Here is a 24396-nt window from a genome sequence, read left to right on the forward strand (position 1 = left end):
TCAGTGTTCTGCCTGTTGACGCAGATCATGTCTTTTGATCAGTAGCAATACTCCTGTAATAAAACTGATGAGAGATGAAGGAAGTGTCCTTGTGACTGAATCACCTCTGTGTAACTCACTTACTCTCTGTAACATGATTATGAGATTATATATGTTATTAATATGTTTAGGAGATATTTTATGTTCATTAGAGTAATAACGTTTAATTCTGACAAAATGATTTGTAGTGTTCTTTACTTTTAAGTAAATAAATAAATGTGATTTTGGCATGAAAATAAAAGCTGGAGGAAGAAAAATCTCTTTCTGTACAGAAGTAACATAATTACATAATAAATATAAACAGGACAAAGTACATGACAAAAAAAAAAAGAATCCAAAAATAGTCTGTTTCTAATCTGACATTACATTCCTCATCTATAGGTCTGATTTCGTGTGTGTTAGTTATTCACTGATAGCGCACACTTTTCCGTCCATGTTTTATGGTGGATCAAAGTCTAACACTAAGATAAATCAGTATTGGAGGAACAAATGCGTTGCTGTATTAAGTAATAGTACCACATATAACCACATATAAATACCACAGTGTCAGAAACAGCGTCACTTCATTAGAGCAGCCGTAAAAAATACCACTATCACAATTCCCTGAGCGTATGACAACAGCTCGACTGGTCCATGTTTAATTAGAAAGCTCCATAAAGACAGTGTAAAATGTGAAAATCTAACCAAGGATTAGGTCTAAGTGAATGGAGAAATGTGTATTATTAAATGTTTAATGAGTTAGAAATGTCAGAAATGAGTTTTTAGAAAAGTCCAAAACTCCAATTCATCACTCCGATTATCCACTTTAGGAATGGAATATTCTTCAATGGCCAAGTCAGTCGCCTGATCTCAACCCAATAGAGCTGCTTTTCACTTACTGAAGACAAGACTGAAGGCAGAAAGACCCACAAACTAGCAGCAACTGAAGGTGTCTGCAGTGAAGGCCTGGCAAAGCATCTCCAGGGAGGAAACTCAGAATTTGTGTTTTGAGAACATGGGCTCCAGCTTCATTGACTGCAAAGGATTTTCATCCAAGTATTAAAATTATGGTTGTATTTACAATTATGTCACTTTGTCCAAATATCTTTGAGCCCCTGAAAATGGAAGTACTTTCTTAAAATGGCTGTAATTCCTAAATGGCAAATACCATATTTTTGTGGAACCTCTTAAAATAAAGCTGAAAGTCTACACTTCCATCACATCTTGATTGTTTTATTTCAAATCCATTTTGCTGGTATATAAAGGCAAAATCACAAAAACTCTGTCATTGTCCAAATACTTCCGGACCTGACTGTATGTAAGATATATGTTATATAACTCCTTTTAGTAAGCTGGAGAAAGGCATCAGACTGTATGTTTTGTCATACATTAACAACTATGAAAGTAAGAAAATACCTATTAATAGAAACAAACACCCAAGCTAACATTAGCCCTACACTATGACTTTATTGTAAGACTGAAAAAAGCAAAGAGTTTTACCGGAGACGCGAGATTTGTGCTATATTGAAACGGAAACATGTCATAGCCCTGAGTGCAAGTAGCCCACAGTGTCACTGTGATTGACAGGGGAGAGACAGTATGCACCTCCCACCCAGACACCATGGCCACTTTTGTCTTTAATAAAACACTCATTTCGAGTGGCATTAGGATCTGAGAGTGAGCAGTTAATAAGTTCCACACAGATTCAGCTTTCCTTATTTAATCTTAAGTTTTCTGGACAGGGGGAGGAAACCGGAGAACCTGGAGAACACCAACGCAACCAGCGAAACGGGGAGAACATAAGAGGAGAACTCTCCGCACAGAGAGTATCCTGGGATCTGGAGGATCCTGGGATCTGGGAACACTGGAGAGTTGAGGCAGCAACGCTACTCAGTGCACCACTGTGCCGCCCTGTACTGTACATGAGGGTCAAAATCACATATAAAACTTGACAAATATAGTTGCTTTATTAATTTGGTAAATATTTTTAGACAAATTGAATAAGTAACAGGTGAGGGGAAAGAAACAACTGAAGCAAAGAGCAGAGCAGTGACACTCAGGACAGGGACTGGTGGTGATAATAGATAGGAGGCTAAAATCTAATATCTGTCAATAGCTTGGCAATAAAACTGTGAGAGTTGAAGAAGGCATTGTAACACAAGGCCTCATGGCACAATAAGAATACGCAGCTGCATTCGAATGTAGCTATAAACAGATAAAAAGTATGACAGTGACTCTGCTTCATCACACCACCCCAGCGCTGATTATTTTCCGGTGACAGCATGACTATAAGTTTCTATTCCCTAAAACACTCACACACCTTAGAGCATACTGTAAAACTGACATTTACTGGGCTCTGAGACCTTTGAACCTCGCATACTGTCATTACAGTTTATGATGAGCAGTGCACTAAGAGAGATAGATAAAGATAGAGAGGGAGGTGTGTGTGTGTGTGTGTGTGTGTGTGTGTGGAGGGGGGAGTAGATTATGGACAGCCTAGATTGCTGTATCCACCCTGTACTTTTTCTCACATCTCATCTGAATTGTGAGGTTCACTCGGCTTGTGAGACAGAGGAGACACACTGGTGGATGATATGAACGTATTCTGCGCTCTTCTGATTCTGGCCTGCGTGTGTGTTCACACCACACAGGCTGCCATTGGTAAGTCACTTATACCTGAAGCAATTAATATTACTACGCAACCTGACTGTGTGACATTGTGGTCTAAAAACAAGCAAGAAAGCTTTTTTTCACTTCAGTTGTGCTGTTTTTCTATGGACTTGACTGAGTAATATTTAATGAATATCAGTAAAATGATATCAGTAAAGCTTTAAATAAAGGTTCTCTCTACTGACACTAGGCCACGAACCTCAGCATTAATACGCCATCTGTAACGTTAACAAAAGGTGTACTTCTGTAAGGTGTAATTTACATTGATTGGTAAGCAGGAGTCGCCTTAACCGATGGCCATCTACCAAATTTTAAAAGCACTGACGGAAAATTCTGAAGGCCATCCGTCATTTTGGTGGATATTCAATCTAGATGTACATGGTATCGGACACACAACAGCTAGCACCAGTGGCAGAACTGCACACACACTTCTACACGATCGTTCAGCTGGCAAATTAAAAAAAAGATGATGGATTAAAATAGACGGATTAAAATGGTAGAATTTTTACGGCCCTGTCCGTCAATGCGACAGGTAATGACTTACTGTAACGCAACCTGAAGCGATACCATCAACTGTACACCTTTAGTACCTTTAGTATCTTTGACCTAAAAAGATGCAAGTAGTGTATTTTAAAGCTTTTTTTTTTTTAAAACTACACTCCAGGTGAAAATACATATTAACTCTTCTTACCAGAGGCCCAAAAATGGAATTTCCGCCTGGCTGCCGTTGTTCAGCATTGAATATATTTGTGTTTTCACACTCCACAGTAGTGGTTAATGGCTCATATGAAAGTAGACACTCAGGGCTTTAAGAATTTCCAGCGTTTCATAAGTATTTCTTGGTTAACCTAGCATACTAGGTTTAAATATTATAAATTTATTGTGGCAGTTATATACTTAATAAACTATGATATTCGGTCTTCCTCTCTCTCTCTCTCACCCTGCCTTTCTCATTTGAAGCTGAATATAATCACTTGGAGATGAATGTACAGTAAATAGGAGAGAAACGTAGCGTCTGGGACAGAGAAGAATAAATACGTGGTTAATTTATCAGCTCTCTGCCTCCTCAGGTACCTCAGCGATAAACTGCGCAAGTGGAAGTAACCAGAACGTGGGTTCTACTACAGAGGGCTTTGAAGGTAAAAGAATATACAAGTCTACGAAATGAATGTATCTCTCTATAAAGACCTGCAAAACTATTCCATCGTTGTGTTATTTCTAATATAACAGAATGAAATTGGGCTACTAGTAGTCAAATATACAATGATTATATTGCTGCATTGTAGCTAGCTTCGTTAACGTTTCCCCTGTCCATCGGTTCATGTGCAAATGGACATCATTTGGGTCCAAGCACTCTTTTCGAGAGATCAATTTTATAGGAGGAGAAACAAATAAATATTTTACACATTATGTAAACAAGCAAAATAAAAATCTTATTGGTTCTTAACGGTTTCTGGTTTGGTTTGAGGGAAGGAAGGAATACGCTGCAGGAATATGGACCTTTGGTGCTTGGACCCCTAATTAAGCATTAGCAGGACGCTGTTACACTGCAAAAGTGTTATGTTAGCAATTAAAAATATACATACATTCAACTAATCTTACTCTTTATTAGATTATTAAGCCTATTTCTAGACATTTTTTATTCATTTCAAGCTAGAAATGGTCTTGTTCTATTGGTAGATAGTTTTCCTAATTTAAGCATTTATTCCTAGAAAGAAACAAAAACTATCTGCCAGAAGAATAAGACAGTTTAATCTCGACATTAGTAACTATGTCTAGGCTTAATGATTTTATATTTGTTATATAATAATCTCATAATGAAAAATCTTAAATAACTTTTCATCCAATGATCTCTTCAATCACTATCATTTTTGCTGTGTAGTTAGATAACTACTATAAAAAACTTATTCACAAGATATACACGTCCCGTGTTTTTTCACACAGTGCTTTATTTAGTGAGCAAGCTCAGTGCTATCTATTTCATCAGGCTACGTAAAGTAGGCTAACTAGCTAGCTATGTTACAGAATGCTTTGGAATGACTTTTGATAATATTAAAGCAGGTAAGAAAAAAAAACTGATGATTTTCTATGTTGCTTATTTGATTGAAAATGTACCTACATGATGGTCTGATGTGAGATTGGTGTGAATCGGCCCACAGGAGATGTGGAGAGCCTGACTAACATCGGCCCCAGTGATAACCTGCAGCTGGAGGCTTACATCTTCCCCATCGGCGTGACCTTTGTGGAGCTGGTCCACGTTCCTGGAGCTGCGACTGCCACCATCAGAACCACAAAATCTCTCGATGCTGACGTTCTGAGCGAGGTCTCCACTCACACTCCACTCACTTCTGTTGTATATACAGTATAAACAAACCTGAAAGCTCTTTAACCCCAATACACCTGACCACTTCTTTGTGTCCTGTATCTGGATTGATTCCTGATAAAATTTTAACCACAAGCTCATTACATTTTACCTGTTAGTTGCTTTCAGTAGGTTTGTTACTAAGATATAAAAAACTGTGATAAATCATGATTTTTCCGTGCCGTCTTTATTCCTCCTAACATCAAATCAGCATTCACAAAGCACATGCATCACTTCTTAGGGCTTTTAAGTGTCAAATGGGATTTGGAGAGATGGATGTATAAGATGTAGTTAAAATACATCTTACACCTCCTGAATGATCAGATTTAAATCTGTTTAATATTTATTATAAATATTAATGTATGTATAAATCTAAATACTAAATTCTTAGGTCCATTTACACAAAGTTTATCTTGCATGACTATTTAATGCCTGCTGCATTAGTGTCAGTATTAGTGTTGGTTAATTCTTTTCCAAAATGAAATGTTACAAAGAATTTTTTTATTGCAAATAAATAAAGAATAAAGAATAGTTTATTGCAAATATTATTCAAAATAAATCTAATTATTTAATGAACACTGGTGTATTTCCTCATACTGTGTTTAATGAATAAGCAGTAATCCTAATCGTTAAGCCATTTTACTGTTCATGGACTGGTCTAATCTATGCCCCTTATGTTGCTTAGCAACCAAAGCTTACTGTTCATGAAGTCCATTGTTTGGCGGAGGAACTGTATTAGTAATAAATCAAATGATTTATTGAACACTGGTGTATTTTATCATGTTGTTTTGTCCATAAACAGTTTGAGGTCCTGAGTAAAGGTGATTTAATCAGTGTTTTTAGGTACAAGGTGAAACATGAGAACAGTAACAAGTTCTACAAGCCTAGAAAAACCTTCCAGGCGAATTTTCTTAAAAAAATTGCACGATTGCGTAAGAAAATTTACACAGTTTTAAATGCAAAGGCAAACTCTTATTTATATTATTTTCACTTTTTTTTTCCTGTTAAACACCTCATTTTACTCATTACTTTGATATTCAATTCATTATTTTTTGAAGGTATCTTCCCTTAAACTTCTTTTTCTTTTACACAGTATGTTGAATAAACACGGAGTGATATAAATGCTTTTTTTCTCCCTCTAGTCTGGTGGAGTTCTGTACTATTCAGTGACCTGCAGAAATACAGGAGTAAGTGACGAAATATATACATATGAAATGAAATATTGATTTTAAAAAATGTGGTTTTAAAACAGATTTTTTTTTTTCATCATAGCTTAAGAACATTCGGACCCTCCAGGTTGTGGACATCAATGACAATGGACCAATTTTTGAGGTGTCACACTACACGGCTAACGTGTCTGAGGTGAAGTTAGTTTTTCATATTTTATTCTATCGTTTTATCATTAGCATTTCATTCCCATCTCTCTAAGGATTTGGTTTAAAGTTCAGAAACTAATACGCACGTTTTTGTTCAGATTGAAGCGGTGGGTTTCCAGGTGCTGAAGGTGCTAGCAGTCGATGCTGACGTTTCACCTGAAAACAGCATGTTGACTTATTCCATACTGGTGAGTTTTAATAGCACTAATGTGTTAAATGCTGGTTTAAAGGAACCCTGCAGATTTCACACTGTATTTCAAACAGTAACATCATCACATTTTCTCTTAAGTTAATTAAGTCCTCTTTATGCAGTTGTCAATATGGTAAGGTTTTCCGCAAGGATATGTTGTTGTTTTTTTTAACATTTTTGGAAGGAGTCTCCAGTGTCAGCGCTTGTAATGGTCACAAAAAAAAATTGTTAGAATTTCCAAGTTGCTGTTGTATAAGAGGAATAAAACACTTCTGGATGTGCTATTATCGGAAATTAATCAACTTTGGGATGCTAATGGCATCACATCACCTTGTCGTTTACTATTACCTCCTCTAACAGCACACCTCAAGTGTTTTATTCCTTACTTATAAATAGTCTGAATAACTGATTAAACCAATCATGCCCAGTATTCATTTATTGTTAGCTACGTTAGCATTGTTGGTTGAACTTGGTCTAACTTGGTCTTTTGTCCAGCCTCCAGCGCCGAATGAGTTTGAGGTGCGGAACGATGGGAGCATCAGACTACGCCAACAGCTGAACTACAACACTGGCAGTCTGTACAGCTTCACTGTGAAAGCTGAGGTAAACATTAACCCTGTGAACCAGTTATCTACACCATATAACAACTATAGTACCTCTCGGTAGCTGTAACAGGAAGTGTTTGATAAAGTCAGATAAAGTGCACAAAGATCCCCTGACAAAAACTCATATCATGTGTACAGGTTTATGTGAATATAGTCCAAAAACAAAACAAGATCTTTCTTTATTATTGTGGTGTATAACAGAGGCTCGTCAGAAGTTTGGCCAGGGGATGTTTCACAAAGTAAGAACTGTTATGGAACCAAACACTGACACACTTTATCCTGAATTTCTCTGTACTAGATCTGACTTTGGGCCTCTTTTAGTTATATATCACAGAAATGTCATCTCATTAAATATACTTCCCGACATCTACAGAGATTTTTCTTTTATTGCGTCACAGAACATTTATTGAGCTTTTTTAACCTTCCTTTCATTTATACCTGAATGTCTTGATTTCAAATAACTAATTGGATAAACGTGGTTAATGAACCAACTAGTGAATAAGATTAAAGTTTAGGAAAATTACTAAAATTAATGTCAGTTTGGGTGAGATTTTAGGTTAGAGAAACCATGGGTGGCTGATATAAATGACAAAGACTTTGATATAAGGTTGTGAGACTTTTCTGTGTTTACTCTGGACTCGTCTCTGGAATCATCTGTCTTTACTTGGGATTTGACTCTGGACATGACCCTGGACTTGTCCGTCTTTACTTGGGATTTGATCTTGGATTCATCTGAATTTACTTGAGACTCGACCCTGGACTCATCTGTCTCTACTCTGGACTTGATCCAGGACTTTGTCTCTTTACTTGGGACTTGACACGGACATGTCTGTTGTTACTTGAGATCTGAAGCAGGTTTGTCTTTCTTGAATAGGGACTTGACTGTCAAGACTGTAGACTAATTTGTCACTCAAATTTTTTTTGTTACTTGTTTCTTCCTTTATTGTGTTCCTTTACAAAAATGACACAGTTGTGGATTTGTACAGCTGCTTTCCTTCTGTTCTCTGCAGGATCGTGGGAACCTGTACAACACCACCTCCGTCACCATCAGTGTGCAAGACTTTGACAACATGAACCCGTATTTCGATCACGCTCTGTACCAGGCATCTATTCCTGAGAATCAGGTACAGCAGTCACTTACACTTTCTGCACTTTCTGTCTGAGAATAAACACGAATGGGTTAAAAATACATCAAAACGTGTTTCGATACATAATACAAAATACCACAATGTCAAAATTAAGTACTGCAACTGAAAAAAGGCTAATAAAATACAGGATTTTGTGTTTTAACATATAGAAACCCAATTTATAAGAGCAGTAACACATCATAAATGCTTCTTCAGTTGAAGGTAATGCTAATGTTCTGGTGGGTGATAGCTAATGCTAATGCTACAGAGCCTATCCTTCAAAATCTCCACCTGTGAATCACGAAGCGTCAGTCAGTTCCACCGTCTCTGTGGTTTCTAATGTACTATTGTAATGTTTACCTGCTGCTCTTTTTCCTTCCATGAGTTAGCTAAAGTTCATATCAGATCATAGCAGCTTCACCTGTTAGCTTAGCATCTAGCTTGATAGCTAATGAAAAGCTGATGACCAAACATCCAGCTACGACAGTCATGATTTTTATTTATTTATTTTTGCGACATGCTACACAGAACCTGTCGCGTCTCCTCCCTTGTTATTTTGTCAGCATTTTTAGCCACTTTATAGATCATGACACAATATAAATTCCACACTATATTTTTCTCTTGTCTTCTCAAATTTCAAATATGTATTTCAAATACACACATCAGAAATGTTACCCAACCCTAAGTGGTGATTCTCATGAAGGCTTTATGAACAAAATCATATTTAAAAGTGAAAGACAAAAACAATAGATTATATTTTATTTATATAAGTATAAAGAAAATGAGGCGTATTTGATCTGAACTTTTAAACATTCCTCCATTTTGACCTCATTTTCATAATATTTAAACAAATTTCATCCCTGAATTCGTGTCCAGATGCATTCCTCTATGGTTTGTTTGGATTTTGCTAAAAGTACTTTCTTCATGCATTATTAATGTATTTCTTGAACTCTGCTCTCAGGTCGGACCCTTCAAAACAGTCACGCCAGAGGCTATAAAAGCTCAAGATGGAGACACGGGAATCAATCAGTCTTTAGATTACAGCATAACCTCCGGTACAGTATCTCACACTCTTCTTCCTTCTACAGTTTCTTTTCCGAGTTGGGATATGGCTGCGTGCTGCTGCTGCTAGAACGATTAATTGATAAACTGTGACTGAGAATCGATTTTTGGCTTTAGAACAAGATTGTGATTGGAAAGAGCAATTCTGTGGATTTGAGTCAGTTTAAAAATAGTCAAAGATCTTGCTTCAAAGCTCTTAAGCGAAATTAAATCATATCTGACATAGACAAACTTATGGCAAACAAAGTTAAAGTGTAAGATCACATCAGGAGAGTGAGTTCCAACAGAGTAGCGAGGCTAGTAATCATTTCTTATACGCGTTCCTTCTGATATACCGTCAGAATTCAAGGTGATGGTCTAAATATGAAAGAAAATATTGCAAAGATTGGGAGAGGGGGAAAAAGGAATTATGGAGAGGATAATATCTGTAAGTGGCGATGATTTAAAAAACATGGTGACATATTGAAAGAATAAATAGAAGAAGATATAATAAATAAAAAGAAAACACAATAAAAAGAAGACATATTGCGGATACAGGATATCAGAAATGCGTGCGCACCACAGTGAACAACGCAAAGAAAGAAACACGTCTTCTTTTTCCAATGCTCAAACATTGTGAGTTAGTTTAAGGTCTTTTGATGAGATTTAGCTGGCCTGGAAATTGTGCTGCGACCTTGCAAAACCTTGCAAAAGTTTGCATGTATATTTTTTTAAATTCGCAAAACCATAGGAGGTGCAAAATTTTGCACCGAACTGTAGCTATTTGATTTTTTCTGATACATTTAAAAATCCCCATCCATGTTTTAACTTGTCTTTTAAAGAGATTTAAAGGTTTATAACATGTCATGTGAAACTATTTTCTGTCAAAGTGCAATAAAAAGGTTTTTTTTTGTTATTGTTGTACATTGTACTGGAAATGTAGGATTTTAGCCATTACTGTGCAGCTGAATAATAACTAATATTCAGTCTGGTTTAATATCTCCAGGTCTTATTATATTGGTTCTATGAAGTGTTTTGTTTTTCGTGCTCTTCCCAGTCAATCCAAATAAATATGAGTCCAACTTCAACATCGACCAGAACACCGGGGTCATCTCAGTGACAACGGCGTTGGACAGAGAGGAAATAGAAACCATCACGCTCCAAATACAGGTGGAGTTTCTCCAACAAAATCATACTATAGAAATCAACAATTGAGTGCAAAAGTTTACTTTGGAACAATAAAGTCAACAATACAGTTAATGAGTTGTTAGCATCAGACTCATCAGAGATGCTCCTTCATTATCACAAGTATTGGTCAAAAAATGGTCTAAAAGTGTATGATGCACTTTTATTATGTTTATAATGAAACATGATTATTTATGTTACATTATTTTTCAGGTTTCTTGGTATTCCTTTCTTCTTTTTCTTCCAGTCTTTGTGTCCCTGTTGCTTCTATTTCTCATTTCTAAACACATTATTTTTATTTCTTTCTTCAGCTCCCAAGGGTTCAAACTCAGTTGTTGTAATATAGGTCACATGTTATAATGGGGTTATAATGGGCTTTTAATCTGTAAACATTAATAACTGAACATGAAAATCTGGTTTTGTAGAGATATAGAGTCACAATTCAATTTTTATCTGAATATCTGACAGTTTAGATCCTTTTTGGACATGTCTCATCTGCGTGAGGAAAAAACAACAACAACAAAAAAACCCTTAAAGAGCCAAAAGGTTTCCTTTTTAATTACCGACGTTAAGGTTGCGGTTAGATTTAGGTGTAGCATAGTTATTAATTAGCTGGATTAATAACTATATCAGTGGAAGATTGTAAGACAAACGTGTGTATGTATGTGTGTGTGTTCCAGGCAGCTCAGCGTGACGACGTCACTAAAACCGCCAATGCTATCGTGTTCCTCACCATTGAGGATGTGGACGACAATGCACCGAAGTTTGACCAGAGCAACTACACTGCAGCTATACCGGAAAATCTCCCCCAAAACCTTTTCGTTCTTCAGGCCAAAGTCACAGACCTGGATCAGGTTTGTGTGGCTTTTAGAGATGCTTTACATAAACTTTCCAAAAACCAGTAGAAGTTCTGTAGAACATTCAGCATTTACACAACACTGAACATGTCGATTAATAAAAAATGGACTTTTCTGATCCTCAGGGAGGTTTCGTGGGAACGCTGAGGCTTGTTCCAGATACAGCTCCTTTCTCTATCAGTCCAGACGGATCCATCACGGTGAAGACGTCCGCCGAGCTGGACAGAGAGACCACCCAAAGCTTTACTTTTCAGGTAACGTATGCCAAAGCAGCTTAGAATTAAAGGTCTTACAAATCACAGATGTGATACATTTCATTAAAAAAACAGAATGGTTCTTAGAGACATACAGTAAGCTTGTACTGTATATATTCATTATACAAGAGTTAGTTCCAGTCCACTAAAATCTGTTTTTTCCATGGTGATGGATTTATGTGGGAAACCACGAACTGGGTTAAAGGCAACAATAAAGTTAACAGACACTAAGAGAAATCTACTAAAACAAACAAACAAACAAACACTGGTTTCTGAGATAAAATACTATCATTTACTTCTGATTTTTTTTTTTTTTGAAGATACAGTGAGTGGAAAATTTTTAGTAATTGAGTATAACATTAATTTTATACAGTCAATTTTTGCCTTTTCTCTTGACCATAAGAGTGTAGAGTAAAATTCACTCCCACGAACTAATAACACATAGATTACAATAGATCGATTACATATTTGTCATTCATTTCTGACGTCTTTACTATTATCCTAAAATGTGAAAAATAGATACAGTGTGGGCCAAAAACCTGACACCGCATTTTTTTTAAATTTATTTAAAACTGGAAATAATCAGCACATTTTTGAATTTTGAAAAATGTAAAACAGGGAAAGGATTATTCAGTATTCAAGATTCTGAACTATTTCTAGGTCACTATATAAATGTAAACTAAATTGGGACATTGAGCGTATAAAGTGCTTTGTACAAAAGGTCAGATTTTCCTAGAGTCTAATCACTTCCTTTAAAGCGCTGTTCAGACGACACTCTGATGGATCTGATCTGACATTGTTGGATCATCAGGTTCTACATAAATCTTGTGGAGAGATTGAGTGCATGCTATCATTAGAGAAACAAACAGATGTACTGAATACTGAGAAAATCTGAAATTTGTGTAAATATTTTGAAGAGAAAGTGCAAGAGAAAGGATTAGCTGTTAAAATACAGTGTATTGTAAAAAAAAAAAAAAAAAAAAAAAAAAAAAAAGTGTCACCCAGTGTCCTGAAATCCTTATTATTCAGATTTGCTGTGATAAAATGTGGAGAATGTGCTAACCACATGCATTTACTTGAACATCTGTTTTTCTTCGTAAAACAGATCGAGGCGAGAGAGAACCCCCCCTCCACCCACAGCGCGACGGCCATCGTGAACATCACCCTCTTGGATGAGAATGATAACAGTCCAGTGTTCGGAAACACCAAGTACGAGGGCAAAGTTCCCTTGGATCAGACTGTTGGCACGCTGGTTGTCAAGGTGACGCCTCATTGTTTGTGTTATCTGATTATGTTTCTCAACAGAGGAATCATTCTCTTATCTCAGACTTGTTTATAACTCAGGTTACCATGATCTCTGCTGTACTGTAACACCATTATACAGCAGGGGTGTGTGTGTGTGTGTGTGTGTGTGTGTGTGTGTGGTTATATTTAACTACATAAAGATGAATGTTTTACAGGTTTTTAAAGCACTATGGGAATCAGGATTATTCTATATTTATCACTTGTCTGTTCCTCGGCTTTGTGTTGTGCTGTCAAAGAGTTCGCTGCTGAAAACATTTCCTCCTAATAAGAATTAGCCTAATGGTTTCCATTAAACATTACAGAATGGTCCTAATAGTTTGTTACAGCTTTTAATATCATGAATTGTCCACTACTGTCATTAGATTTAAGTTGATTTAAGTTACTGAGCTTTGGATTAAACCCACTGAAAACAGGTGGCCAGATAAAATGTTTGATGACTATAAAAAGTCACATAATTAATATAATAATTTAATATTATAATGTTGGCTTGTGATTTCTGCCACAACTGATGAAGCTGCATAACATCTGCAGTGTTTCAGTACTAGTGACTCCAGTCCCGTTTGCATTTTCTTCCTTTTTTTTAGGTGTAGTGTCCTGTCTTTTGTTGTATAATTATGGGGAGATTTCATCTTCACTGCATTTTATTTTCATGTATTTGCATCTTTTTTTTCAAGCCTATAGCTCAATCTCTATTAACATGTTTTTTTTTTCATTAGAAATAACCTTGTCCTGACATTATTATGTCTTTACCACGGATAGGTAGAAGCAACAGATCGAGACGAGGGACCGAACGGGCAAATCAGATACTTCATTGACTTTGGGAATGAAGAGGGCTATTTTGGCATAAATGAAAACACAGGCGAGATATCGTTAAACAAGACCATCCCACTTCTGGAGAACAAGATCCTCCAGTTTCTGTTGTATGTGAGTGCAAAAGATGGTAAGTCAGGTGTTGTGCTTCATCCTCTCAAAAGAATTGGACATGTAAAAAGAAGTCCACATGTAAAGTTTTTCATTCTCTCCATCACTATAGGGGGCAGCGTGAGCCGATCTTCCTCTGTTCTCGTGGACATTAAGGCACCTGGAGACTCTCGTCCACAGTTCCTTCAGAAAACATATCAAGGGACAGTAGAGGAAGAGCAAGAGGCAGGGGCAGAAATTGTCAAGGTGACCTTTTTAGACTCCATATTGCAGTTACAGGCTAATTGACTAGCGATGGTATAATACCAGTTTTTCTTTTCTGATACTGATACTGAAAACTTGAGCATCAGCCGACATCGATACCGACATCGATACCCATCTGATATTTTTACTTCAAATACTTGCATTAAAATATATATATATATAAAACACAGGAAAAAATACATAGCTAAAAACGAACCTCTTTCACACAAGAATAACACATTGCAAAGATAAATAAAAATAGTAATGTCTAAAGTATAAATATAATAAAATCAATCCTAACAAAAGATCTCTTAAAAGTCTCTTTATATGTAAACTTTTTTTTAAAAAATCTAAAAAGGGCCCGTTAGTGTAAAGTATTTCCACACACGAGACTTGAGAGAATTTGCTGAATACATCGTTAGTTGTTGTTATCGTTAGGCCATGCAGCTATCTCATGCTCGAGATATCTCTTGTCATGCCATGCTTTTTTATGTTTTTGTGCTACAAACAATTCTCTGATATTTCAGGTTATATTTTTAAACGGATCAGATCCTTTTTTGCAGATATCTGGTTCACCATTTTTTTGCTGGAATTGACCCAATACTGATTCTGGGTATCATCTCTAGCTTTAACATGATACACGTCTGTCTTATAGCTAATTCTGTGGTTACTAATAGAGATCTTTGTGAATGCATTGTACACTAATTCCTGTGCACAGCGTTGTAGAGTTGTGGTTTCTCCACGAAACATAAAAGCTAATCATTTACAAGATCATTGGCACTTTGGTTTCAAGGAAAGAGGATGAAATGAAGGAAGTCTATTTCCTGTCAGCAGTTAAAGTTTAAAGATTACAATGTCCATGTTTTGATCTCCAGGTAACTTTCCTGTCTGTGTCCTCGGCCGTTCCTGTCACCTTAACCGTCGAGACGGAATCAGACAAATTCTCCATAGACCAGCAGACTGGAATGCTCACGACAAAAGTTAAACTAGACCACGAGGCCCAGAAGAACTACACCGTCCAGGTGTCTATTTCAGATGGCACTAACCGCGATGAAGCCTCGGTTCACATCGAAGTTTTGGACATCAACGACAATAGTCCTAAGTTTGCCTCCAGCTCAATTGCCATTAACGTCACAGAGGACGCAGAGATTGGAGCCAACGTGACATTTGTACAAGCCACGGACGCAGATTCAGGGTTAAATGCTGAAATACGGTACTATCTGGAGGGTTCAGCTGGGATGTTTAGCATGAACCCAGAAACAGGTTTAATCACTGTAGCAGCAGCACTGGACAGAGAAACCCAGGACAAGTACAGCCTCACAGTGGTTGCCCAAGATCAAGGTCGTCCGCCTCTCTCAGCAGCGGCGTCTGTGGTGGTCACAGTAACTGATGTCAATGATAATCCCCCCATCTTTTCCACACAGCGGTATGAGGCCAGCGTCTTAGAAAATGCCACCACTGGAATGAACGTGATTGTTGTGAATGCCACCGACAAAGATGAAGGTCTCAATGGTATAGTGACCTATCACATTGCCAAGCAGGAGCCACCTTCTTCACCTGAAGCCTTTTCCATAGATGCGGTATCTGGCGTAATAAGCGTGGCTCAGAAGCTGGACTACAGCAAGGCGAAGAAATATAGCCTGGAGGTGGAAGGGAGGGATGGAGGCAGTCCAGTTCGTACAGGCAGTGCAATGGTGGTTGTATTGGTGGAAGATGTGAATTCTAAAGCTCCAAAGTTTAGCCAGGATCAATACGATGTGGCTGTCTATGAGAATATAGCTCCTGGATCTCCACTTGTGTCACTGGAGGTCACGGATGAGAATGAGGTAAGATACAGGGAGTATTGGAAAGTAAAGGAATGTTAAAACATACACATGTTGGCGGATTTGAATCCAGATGATGGCTCAGCCAACCGTGACCAGGAGCTAAGCGAGAAAAATTGGCTATTTTCTCTGGGTGGGAGGGATGGCATACTGTCTCTCCTGTGTCAATCTCCCTCCCCCGGCTGGTAGCTGTCATATGATAGGGGAGAGCTGGCCGGTGGCTGGGAATTGGCAAGTGACCAAATTGGGGAGGAAAAATAGTGAAGATGTTTATTGTGTTTGCAAATTAGTGCTTTAGAAATTTGACCAAACAATGCCATCAAGGTTCCCTGAAAGGTTAAGGGTAAAATTCAATAGTAATTTTTGCCAACTTCAGTGAATGTCAGTTTAAGCAGTATAGTGGGAATTTCTAATCCCTTTAATATTTTCTTTCCTGCTTCCTTCCTCTGAAGGGTGGATTCTCCAATGGGTACTTCCTTTTGACCAGTAATGTCTTCAGTATTAACAACGAAGGCGTGGTCCACCTGCTGAGTAATTCCAGCCTTGATAGAGAGACAACACCCAACTATATTATAGAGGTTTGACTCATTTTCATTACGCTCATGGCACCATAATATTTTTTTGATCAATTTGATTCAAATAATTGAAAACAGGAATTCAAATTGCTTGAACCTAATTCCCAGCTGATATAAACCTCCCTGTTTTTATTTTTGCCTCCACAGGTGGTGGCTGTAGATCAGCCCGTCAATGGCTTGAGCGCCACGGCCCAGATCAACATAACGGTTCTGGATGTCAACGACAACAACCCACAATTTCTAGAGTTCCAAAATCCCATAATGATCCCTGAAGACAAAACAGGCGAGGTGACTCAAATCCAAGTTAGTGACCGTGACATTGGCCTGAATGGAGAAGTCAGCCTTACCACACACTCCTATAATGATGTCTTTAGCCTTGAAAAGGTGAGGGGGTTAAAGCCTTCAAAAGCATATTTCTTCTGCAGACAGGTTCTTGTTAATGCAGAATATAACCTTAGATTCCGTGTTAACGTTGCTCACTATTCTGTCTTTCAGGATGGCACTCTGATGGTGACTGGGACACTAGATCGAGAGAAACAAGAGGTGTACGATTTGCTCCTAGTGGCGACGGATTATGGCATGCCACCAAGACAGGTAAATCATTTTTCTTTGGCCTTTACAGAGTCCAATAATAAAATGGCTAATTTTAGCCCTCAGCTATCATATAACTACCTAATTTCCTTCATGGTTTGTAATGACACATCGCTAGTCAACTGAATTTGCTCTTGGTTCCCCTAGAACATTACCACGCTGACGGTTATTGTGACTGATGTTAATGACAACGCTCCAGTCTTCAGTCAGCCTTCCTACTCAACACGTGTTTTGGCTAAAGATGTTAAAAAAGGAGATCTGGTGTTAACCGTGTCTGCTACGGATCAAGATGCTACTAGGAACAACTCTCTCGTCGCCTACAGGTCAGCATGGGAAAGCATGTATAATGCTGTGAAGGGTTACCAAGCATGTGCCATATCATCAACAGAGTAAGACTAGAATCTTGACAGTGATTGTGTGGAGTCCAAGTAAGGAATAAATCACTTGCTGTAAGAGGTAAATAATCAACAACGAGGTGATGTGATGGGGCTCAAGGGGAAACGGACTTACTGTTACCACAAAGAAGTTGATTATTTTCCTATTACTGTAAGTGTTTTATTCCTTGTATCACAAAGCTGGATGTTTATCATTTTTATTTATTTAATACGTTTGATCACATTTGTAGTTACATTTTAATGTTGTGGAACATCCTTGAAACAAGCTAGATTGTGTTATCACTTATGTTATAGCAGCTATAAATAGTCATTCCCTGTTTATAGCTCATCATGTTACTGAGAAATCACAAACCATATACTCCTCTGTCCTGAAGACCCTCTTGCTTTGGAAAACTTAGATACAGCTTTACCTCTGACTGTTACAAAGCACTGACACTGGACACTCCTTCCAAAAAAATGTGACATAAATGTCTCCTTACAGAAAACTTCACCATATCAACAATTACACACAGTGACAACATACCACAACTAAAATAATATAATATAATGCTGTTATAATAGAGAACAAAGATAGTTATAACTAGAATGTACAATAGAAACATTATGAATGAGAAAGTCTTCACCACATGTGGTTAAATAAAAGATATTCAATGAGTAAATGAATGAATAGATGAGTTCTGTAAATGTTTTTATATCCAGGTTCTCTGAAGACTCTGACATGGTGGCTTTGAATCCTGAGACAGGAGACATCACCTGGACTCGTGACCTTACTAACATCACTGAGGACATGGATATACAGCTTACCGTTCTGGCAGTGGATCATGGAACACCACCCCTAAACAGTACAGGTCTGTACAGAGTATAACCCATGCCTACTTTCTCCCCAGCAATTACACTCGCAAAATTTCATGGGAAATGTAGATGGATATGTTTGTAGATCGTATCTTTCTCCCTTGATAGCAACGGTCATGATCGAGGTGAGAACCATCCTGCCGACGGAAAACATCGCCTTTTTGAACTCCACCTACTTCTTCTCAGTAAAGGAGAATGAACCAAGTGAAACAAATGTAGGGACGGTCAAAGCAGTAAGAGGAAGCCAGCTGATCCAAGTCACTTATAGTCTGATGTCGCACACGGACCTGTTCACTGTGGACAAAACTGGAGCTATCAAAACTCTTAAGTCACTGGATAAAGAAGAAAAGGAAATGTACATCCTTTACGTGGAAGCCGCTGACTCCGAGACTCCTCCCAACAAGGCTAAAACTACGGTATTAACCCATATATCCAGCCCTAAACACTAAACCCAACAGTATTCAGTAACGTGACCAAAGGCAGGTTAAGGTTAAGATAGCTCTTGGCTTCAATTAATGATGTGTCCTTTCTTATTATTTGCGCCCCAATAGGTGGTGATTCAGGTAGAAGATGTGAACGAGACACCTGTCTTTGAACATGAAAAGTATACGGCAGAAATCTTCAGCATTGCCCCGTTCAGATATCCAGTAGTCACCGTGAAGGTAGGAGACAGTGCCATGTACTGCTTTGATATGTTTTCAGCGATCCAGTGTGTGAAAGATGCCAGTTTTTAAACACAATAGGATTTTGAGCTGTTTTGATGTGATTTAGTGAGCTAGCTATGATGAGTGAGCTAGCTATGATGAGTGTAAGGACACACCTCCTTCTTTGCGACTGACAAGCACAGAGGCCACGCCTCATTCACTGGGGCTGTCTCAGTGACACTCAGCTGAGCTCCCCATTGGAACTTGGACTAATCCCTGGTGTACTTTTTGTTTCCCTGTAGGCGTTGGACCCTGACATCCGGGACACTGAGGAGCTCAGTTACTCCCTGCAAGACTCCAGTTCACTGCTGGGAATCGAGAGCACGTCTGGTCAGGTTTACGTGCTGGATTTAACAGGAATGGGTGGCGAAACAGTAACCACTCATGTTAAAGCCACAGATAAACTCGGACTCTCTGGAACTGCTGAAATACAGGCAGGTCTTCAACAGCACAATTTCCTGACTGTCTGCACCAATCCACTGCTGCTATAAATCAGCCAAACCTGGTCACTTTGGCAAAATGCTTTAACTACAGTTGGGTTTATATTTTCGACAAAACACAGCTTGGCTCAGTTTCAGTGTCAGCAGTGTTACTTTATTGTCGTTGTGGATCTGTACAGTTAGGGGTGACTAGAAGAACAGATTTTTCCTTGTTCAGATTGTTTTTTTGCTCAGAAATAAACAAGTCAAATAAAAAGACACCATGTGACCCTGTGGGTGACTCTTCCAGGTACGCGTTATAGACAGCGCCAGTGATAACATCGTGGTGATCACACTGAACCAGCCTGTTCACACTGTCCAGAACAAGATTACAGAAACTCAGAAGTGAGTACTTTCCACTCAGGAATTTACAAGTGTTCTAGTTAAAAATTAACATTTTCTTTAAGATAACGCATTTATTGGAGTTGAATTGCCAGTGATAAATATCTTAACTTTTTAACATGGAGCAGGCTTGAAGTGTTATGCTGGCGTTTAAATCATGTTTCATCTAGCAAGAGAACATCACTAAATCAGTACCATGCGGAAGGTTTTATTACACCCTCGTCCATCTTTCCTCTCATACACACTCTCTCGCTCTCTCTCTCAGGTCTCTGGAGAAGGTGCTCGGTTGGAGTGTGCACATCATCAGCATACAAAGCGGGCAAGGAAACAAGATAGATTCACGTGTAACGAAAATAAATGAGAAGACATACATCAGCTTCATCGCAGTGGACACAAATGGAGAGACCATCGGCACCCAAAAAGTCTACGAGTAAGTTAAGGCAAAACAACCTGTCATAGTTGACAGTATATACAGTAACCAAAACCACCGTTACTTTTAGTTCATTTCAACACTGAACTCATAATTAGTGTTGGGAATTCAGAATGTGAAAGACTTATAAACAAATGCAAGCAGCAGTTTTTCCAGTTAAAGGCAGACCGAATGTTTATCGTTAGCCTCTTATTAATATGCTAATGTGTCAGTATTTTTATGGAAGCCGTGCTACTCCATAACTTACAGTGGTGGTCAATTCAACATCAAAGATTTTTTTTCCAGGCCTTACAGAGAGACCGAAATTAAAAATAAAGTACAACTCTGAACAACAGTAACACTAACAGGACAAACACTAAACTAAATGACGCCAATAAGAGATGCTAAATCTTTAACGTGAAATACAGAGTCTACTTACACATACCAGCAATGGATATATTGATTTTCTCTCTAAGCAGAAAAGTTCCCAAAAACCTAATCTCATCTGCTGTAACTTCTACAGGAAGCTAAAGAGCGAAAGCGAGAGCGTGAAAGTTGAACTGGAGAAAATATTCGGTACTGATGTGGAACTGGAAGAACCGGACCAAGAATCTCAGGAAGATGAACAATCTAACGAAACAACTGCTATTGTGCTCGGTGTCCTGTTAGCACTCAGCGTCATCGCAATTATCGCTCTGGTGGTGGTTGGTGTGATAAAGTACGTACTTCGACAATGGCCTTCTGACTAGCTACTGATCTCCTCCAACATAGTTAGACAACAACCATCCAAACTTTCCTCAAATGAAATTACTGATTAGTTGCTGAATTATGGACGTGTTGTGAACTAGAATGATTTTTTTTTTTCTGTCTCAGGTTCAAGAAGATTAAAGATACCGATTCAGATAAAGAAAGTTTTAACATAGGAAAGCCAGAGAGATGTAGCATGTAAGTATTCGAAGCAATGTATTTTGTTTTAAGACTTTAGAGCATGTTGGAGATCGATCATGTTTAACATTTTGTTTCAATTTCTTCTACAGCATCACTAATGAAGACTCATTTAAAGCTAAACAGGAGGTAAGTGAACGTCAGGCTTATATCCCAAATGCTACCGTTGCCAATGGTAACAGTCATCATAAAAGAAAAGAGCTGCTAGAAAATATTGAAAATGTTGGTGCAATGGCAGACTACTCAGTAGCTAGCAATCAGTTCACTAGCTAACAGACTAAGAAATGACTAGCATAAGATAGCACTCTATCATAAGTAAGTTAAAATAGCAGAGGGAGCTAATCTAGTCTCGCAAGCCAGACCTCTGTGTGTTGAAGATCCTTCTACTCTACAAGGAAAGTGGCGATTTGACTGACATGGCAGACCAACCACGGATATTTTCCCATAATCCATCAGCAAACACGCAAGATTATGTTGTTTACTCACTACATGTAACTGCTCCTCAGCTGCTACATCTTTTTAATAATTCCTAAACACAGGGTCTGTGCACTTTTTTTAAAAATTCAGTTACTGTATATTGCTCCTAAATACTCATTATGTCACATGGTCAAAATTTTGCCTCTAAAAACCAGCTCAAAGATAAACGGCTAGATGACAAGATTGCAGGCTTTAAGCTTTTAAGCATTTTGAAGCTTTTGAAGTGGCCAGAAAAGTGTACAAAACTCTCCAATGGGTGGAGCCTCTGAGTCGGAGACTAAAGCTGTTGTGACCTTCAGCTGTATGTTATAATGTACATCATTTTAAGCTTTTAAGTTTCAACATTTATAAACTGACTGGCTGCAATTTCTCATTAACATTAAAACTGACTTATGTTAGCGGCATATTAATGGAAAAACCCAGAATCCTTTGGGCATCAAGACTAACACATACTCCAAATTCCACTTACCCCAAATGCAGTCATTCAGCCAAGGCACATTCAGTGCTGGTGTTTGTGGAGCTAACGAGTAATAGAGGTTTCCGCCTCAAACCACATCCAGGTCTTGGGTTAGGACGTACTGTCTTCAACAAACACGAACAAAACTCCACCATGTTGCTGTGAACACTAGAACATGAGGCGGCCATCTTGGAAAACAGGAATACTTTTCATCCCAACAGTTTGCTTATAACTCCACACTTCCTAATGTTTAAAGGTAGCGCAAAGCTGGAGATGATGCTAATGGTAATAAAGCAGTATATGCAGATTTGGGCAGGTTAGACAGAATTCCCTTGCGTGTTACCATCATTAGCATCGTAGCTCCTGTGCGAAACAAAAGGCAGACACCAAGCATGGACTGGATGATTGGTTATATTTTTTAATGAAACTATCCTTTTAAGAAATGTCTGATATTTGATCAAGAAAACTAAATGCAAACTTTAGCTTTACTTTTGATTAGCCAGAATTACCAAGAAACTGTCCACATTGTCCACAGTATGGCCGCGTTTCAAAAATTGTTTTGTACCACAGCACTGTTGAATTGTTGATTCTGATTGGCCGGAAGGTGTTGATTAATTTTCTAAACAGCAGCTCTGAATAAAGTTATGGAAGGAGTGTTAATGTATGGTAAAATTTTTCCACCATGGGAACATCTTCAGGACTAACTTGCGTCTTGCGGATGTTCCACAACATTAAGTGCAACTATGGCACACACTGATGTGGTATAAGAGAAACAAAACACTTCAGCATGTCACTACAAACAGGAAGTTGATCAGTTCCCTGTAACTGCATGACCCTAAGTGCTTTATTCCTTGCTTAACTGACTCTTTTTTGGTTTGTTTAAGGATCAGCAAAGCTGGTCTAACAACAGAAAAGCATCAGAAGTGTCTGTGAAGAGAACCGTGGCAGTGAAGGCTTCAAACGATGACACCAACGCCATCTCTGCCCTCTAACGAACAGCTACATGTCTAAAATCACACACATCAATGAGACTGTATTTATACACCAACAAACTGAAGATAATGGGTTTTTTTTTCCTTCACATGAGGGATTTACTTTGACTTCTCTTGTTTAAAAAAAAGCCAAAATACATGTATTTATATTTTCAAACTCCAAAGGATTTGGCTGCCATATTTTCTAGACTGTAATGCACTTTTTGTCCATATACCACTGTGTTAGCAGATTTACGGTAATCATGCTACTCCAGGAAATACGTTAAACAGCGCTATGCTAACCCTCTAAGTAAATTATAGTGAATGTTTTAACATTTAAATAAATAGGGATACTTTTATTTATTTTTTCTTAAATAAAGATGGACATACAGACATATTTTGCAGGCATGAAAACGGGATTTAAACCAGGACTTTATTGAAAATGATACAGTCCTGAAAAACAGCTGAACTAGCCTGAAGTTCTGCTCCAGAGCCAGTACAAACATTACATCAGACAAAAAGACCTTATCTGTTTTAGTGGTGTGTGTCTTATAGTCTGGAAAATACACAATGATTTTTGTTAATAGTGGAACAGAAATTTCACTGAGAACCTTGTGTTTAGCTTGTATTAAAAAAAAAAAAACAAAGTACAAATTAAAGTAACACTGATTTGGGAACATTTCCACATTTAGGATTCATGCACTTACCTTCCTAGTGGAGGAGTAAATGTCAGGCTTCCACAAGATTTCGATAAATAAGGCAACGATTCAATATTTGGCGATATCACTGAATCTGCTATATGATACAATTCGATTTAGTAGCCTCGATATGTGAAAAAATGTGCTGACAATCTGAGAGCGAATTAACTTACTAACCTATTAAACTATTTCCACATTTGTTTAAAAATATGAATTATTTTCTACACAACAGTTGTTTGTCCTTTTTCAGTAAGAATCTATTTAAAATCAAGTGTTGCATTGATCCAAACTGTCAGATCGATACAGTCCTACTTCCTGTGAACTGCAACCCTTATATCTGGTATAAATGGTTCATGTTTAAATATTTTTTTTGTCTATAAAAATGTAATTAAACCTAATTTTCTACCTGTCTGTATTAAAGTAATTCTACACAATATACAAGTTCACTTAAGTCGAGTGTATAATGGTTGTAAAAATGAACTTCTGTGGGATTGTGCAATAAACACAATGGACTGTTAAAGGCG

The 24396-nt window shown here is 37.9% G+C and overlaps 1 protein-coding gene across 1 annotated transcript; it reads left to right on the forward strand.

Moving 5' to 3' along the window:
- The first annotated feature begins 2500 nt into the window (after positions 1 to 2500).
- On the forward strand, positions 2501 to 24392 carry LOC113537613 (protocadherin Fat 4). The gene is made up of 30 exons (XM_026932194.3): positions 2501 to 2679; positions 3759 to 3827; positions 4848 to 5011; positions 6193 to 6237; positions 6323 to 6412; positions 6525 to 6614; positions 7112 to 7219; positions 8232 to 8345; positions 9310 to 9403; positions 10447 to 10559; positions 11255 to 11428; positions 11557 to 11685; positions 12791 to 12946; positions 13750 to 13930; positions 14024 to 14157; positions 15030 to 15980; positions 16430 to 16555; positions 16700 to 16936; positions 17048 to 17146; positions 17291 to 17466; positions 18238 to 18386; positions 18499 to 18806; positions 18942 to 19052; positions 19337 to 19528; positions 19824 to 19918; positions 20181 to 20345; positions 20848 to 21042; positions 21198 to 21269; positions 21362 to 21398; positions 23088 to 24392. The coding sequence occupies exons 1-30, from the start codon at positions 2613 to 2615 to the stop codon at positions 23193 to 23195; spliced, it is 4749 nt and encodes a 1582-aa protein (XP_026787995.3). The 5' UTR covers positions 2501 to 2612; the 3' UTR covers positions 23196 to 24392.
- Positions 24393 to 24396: the final 4 nt, after the last annotated feature.

The sequence above is a fragment of the Pangasianodon hypophthalmus genome, chromosome 26, assembly GCF_027358585.1.
Source record: "Pangasianodon hypophthalmus isolate fPanHyp1 chromosome 26, fPanHyp1.pri, whole genome shotgun sequence".
In the NCBI taxonomy this organism is placed as follows: domain Eukaryota; kingdom Metazoa; phylum Chordata; class Actinopteri; order Siluriformes; family Pangasiidae; genus Pangasianodon; species Pangasianodon hypophthalmus.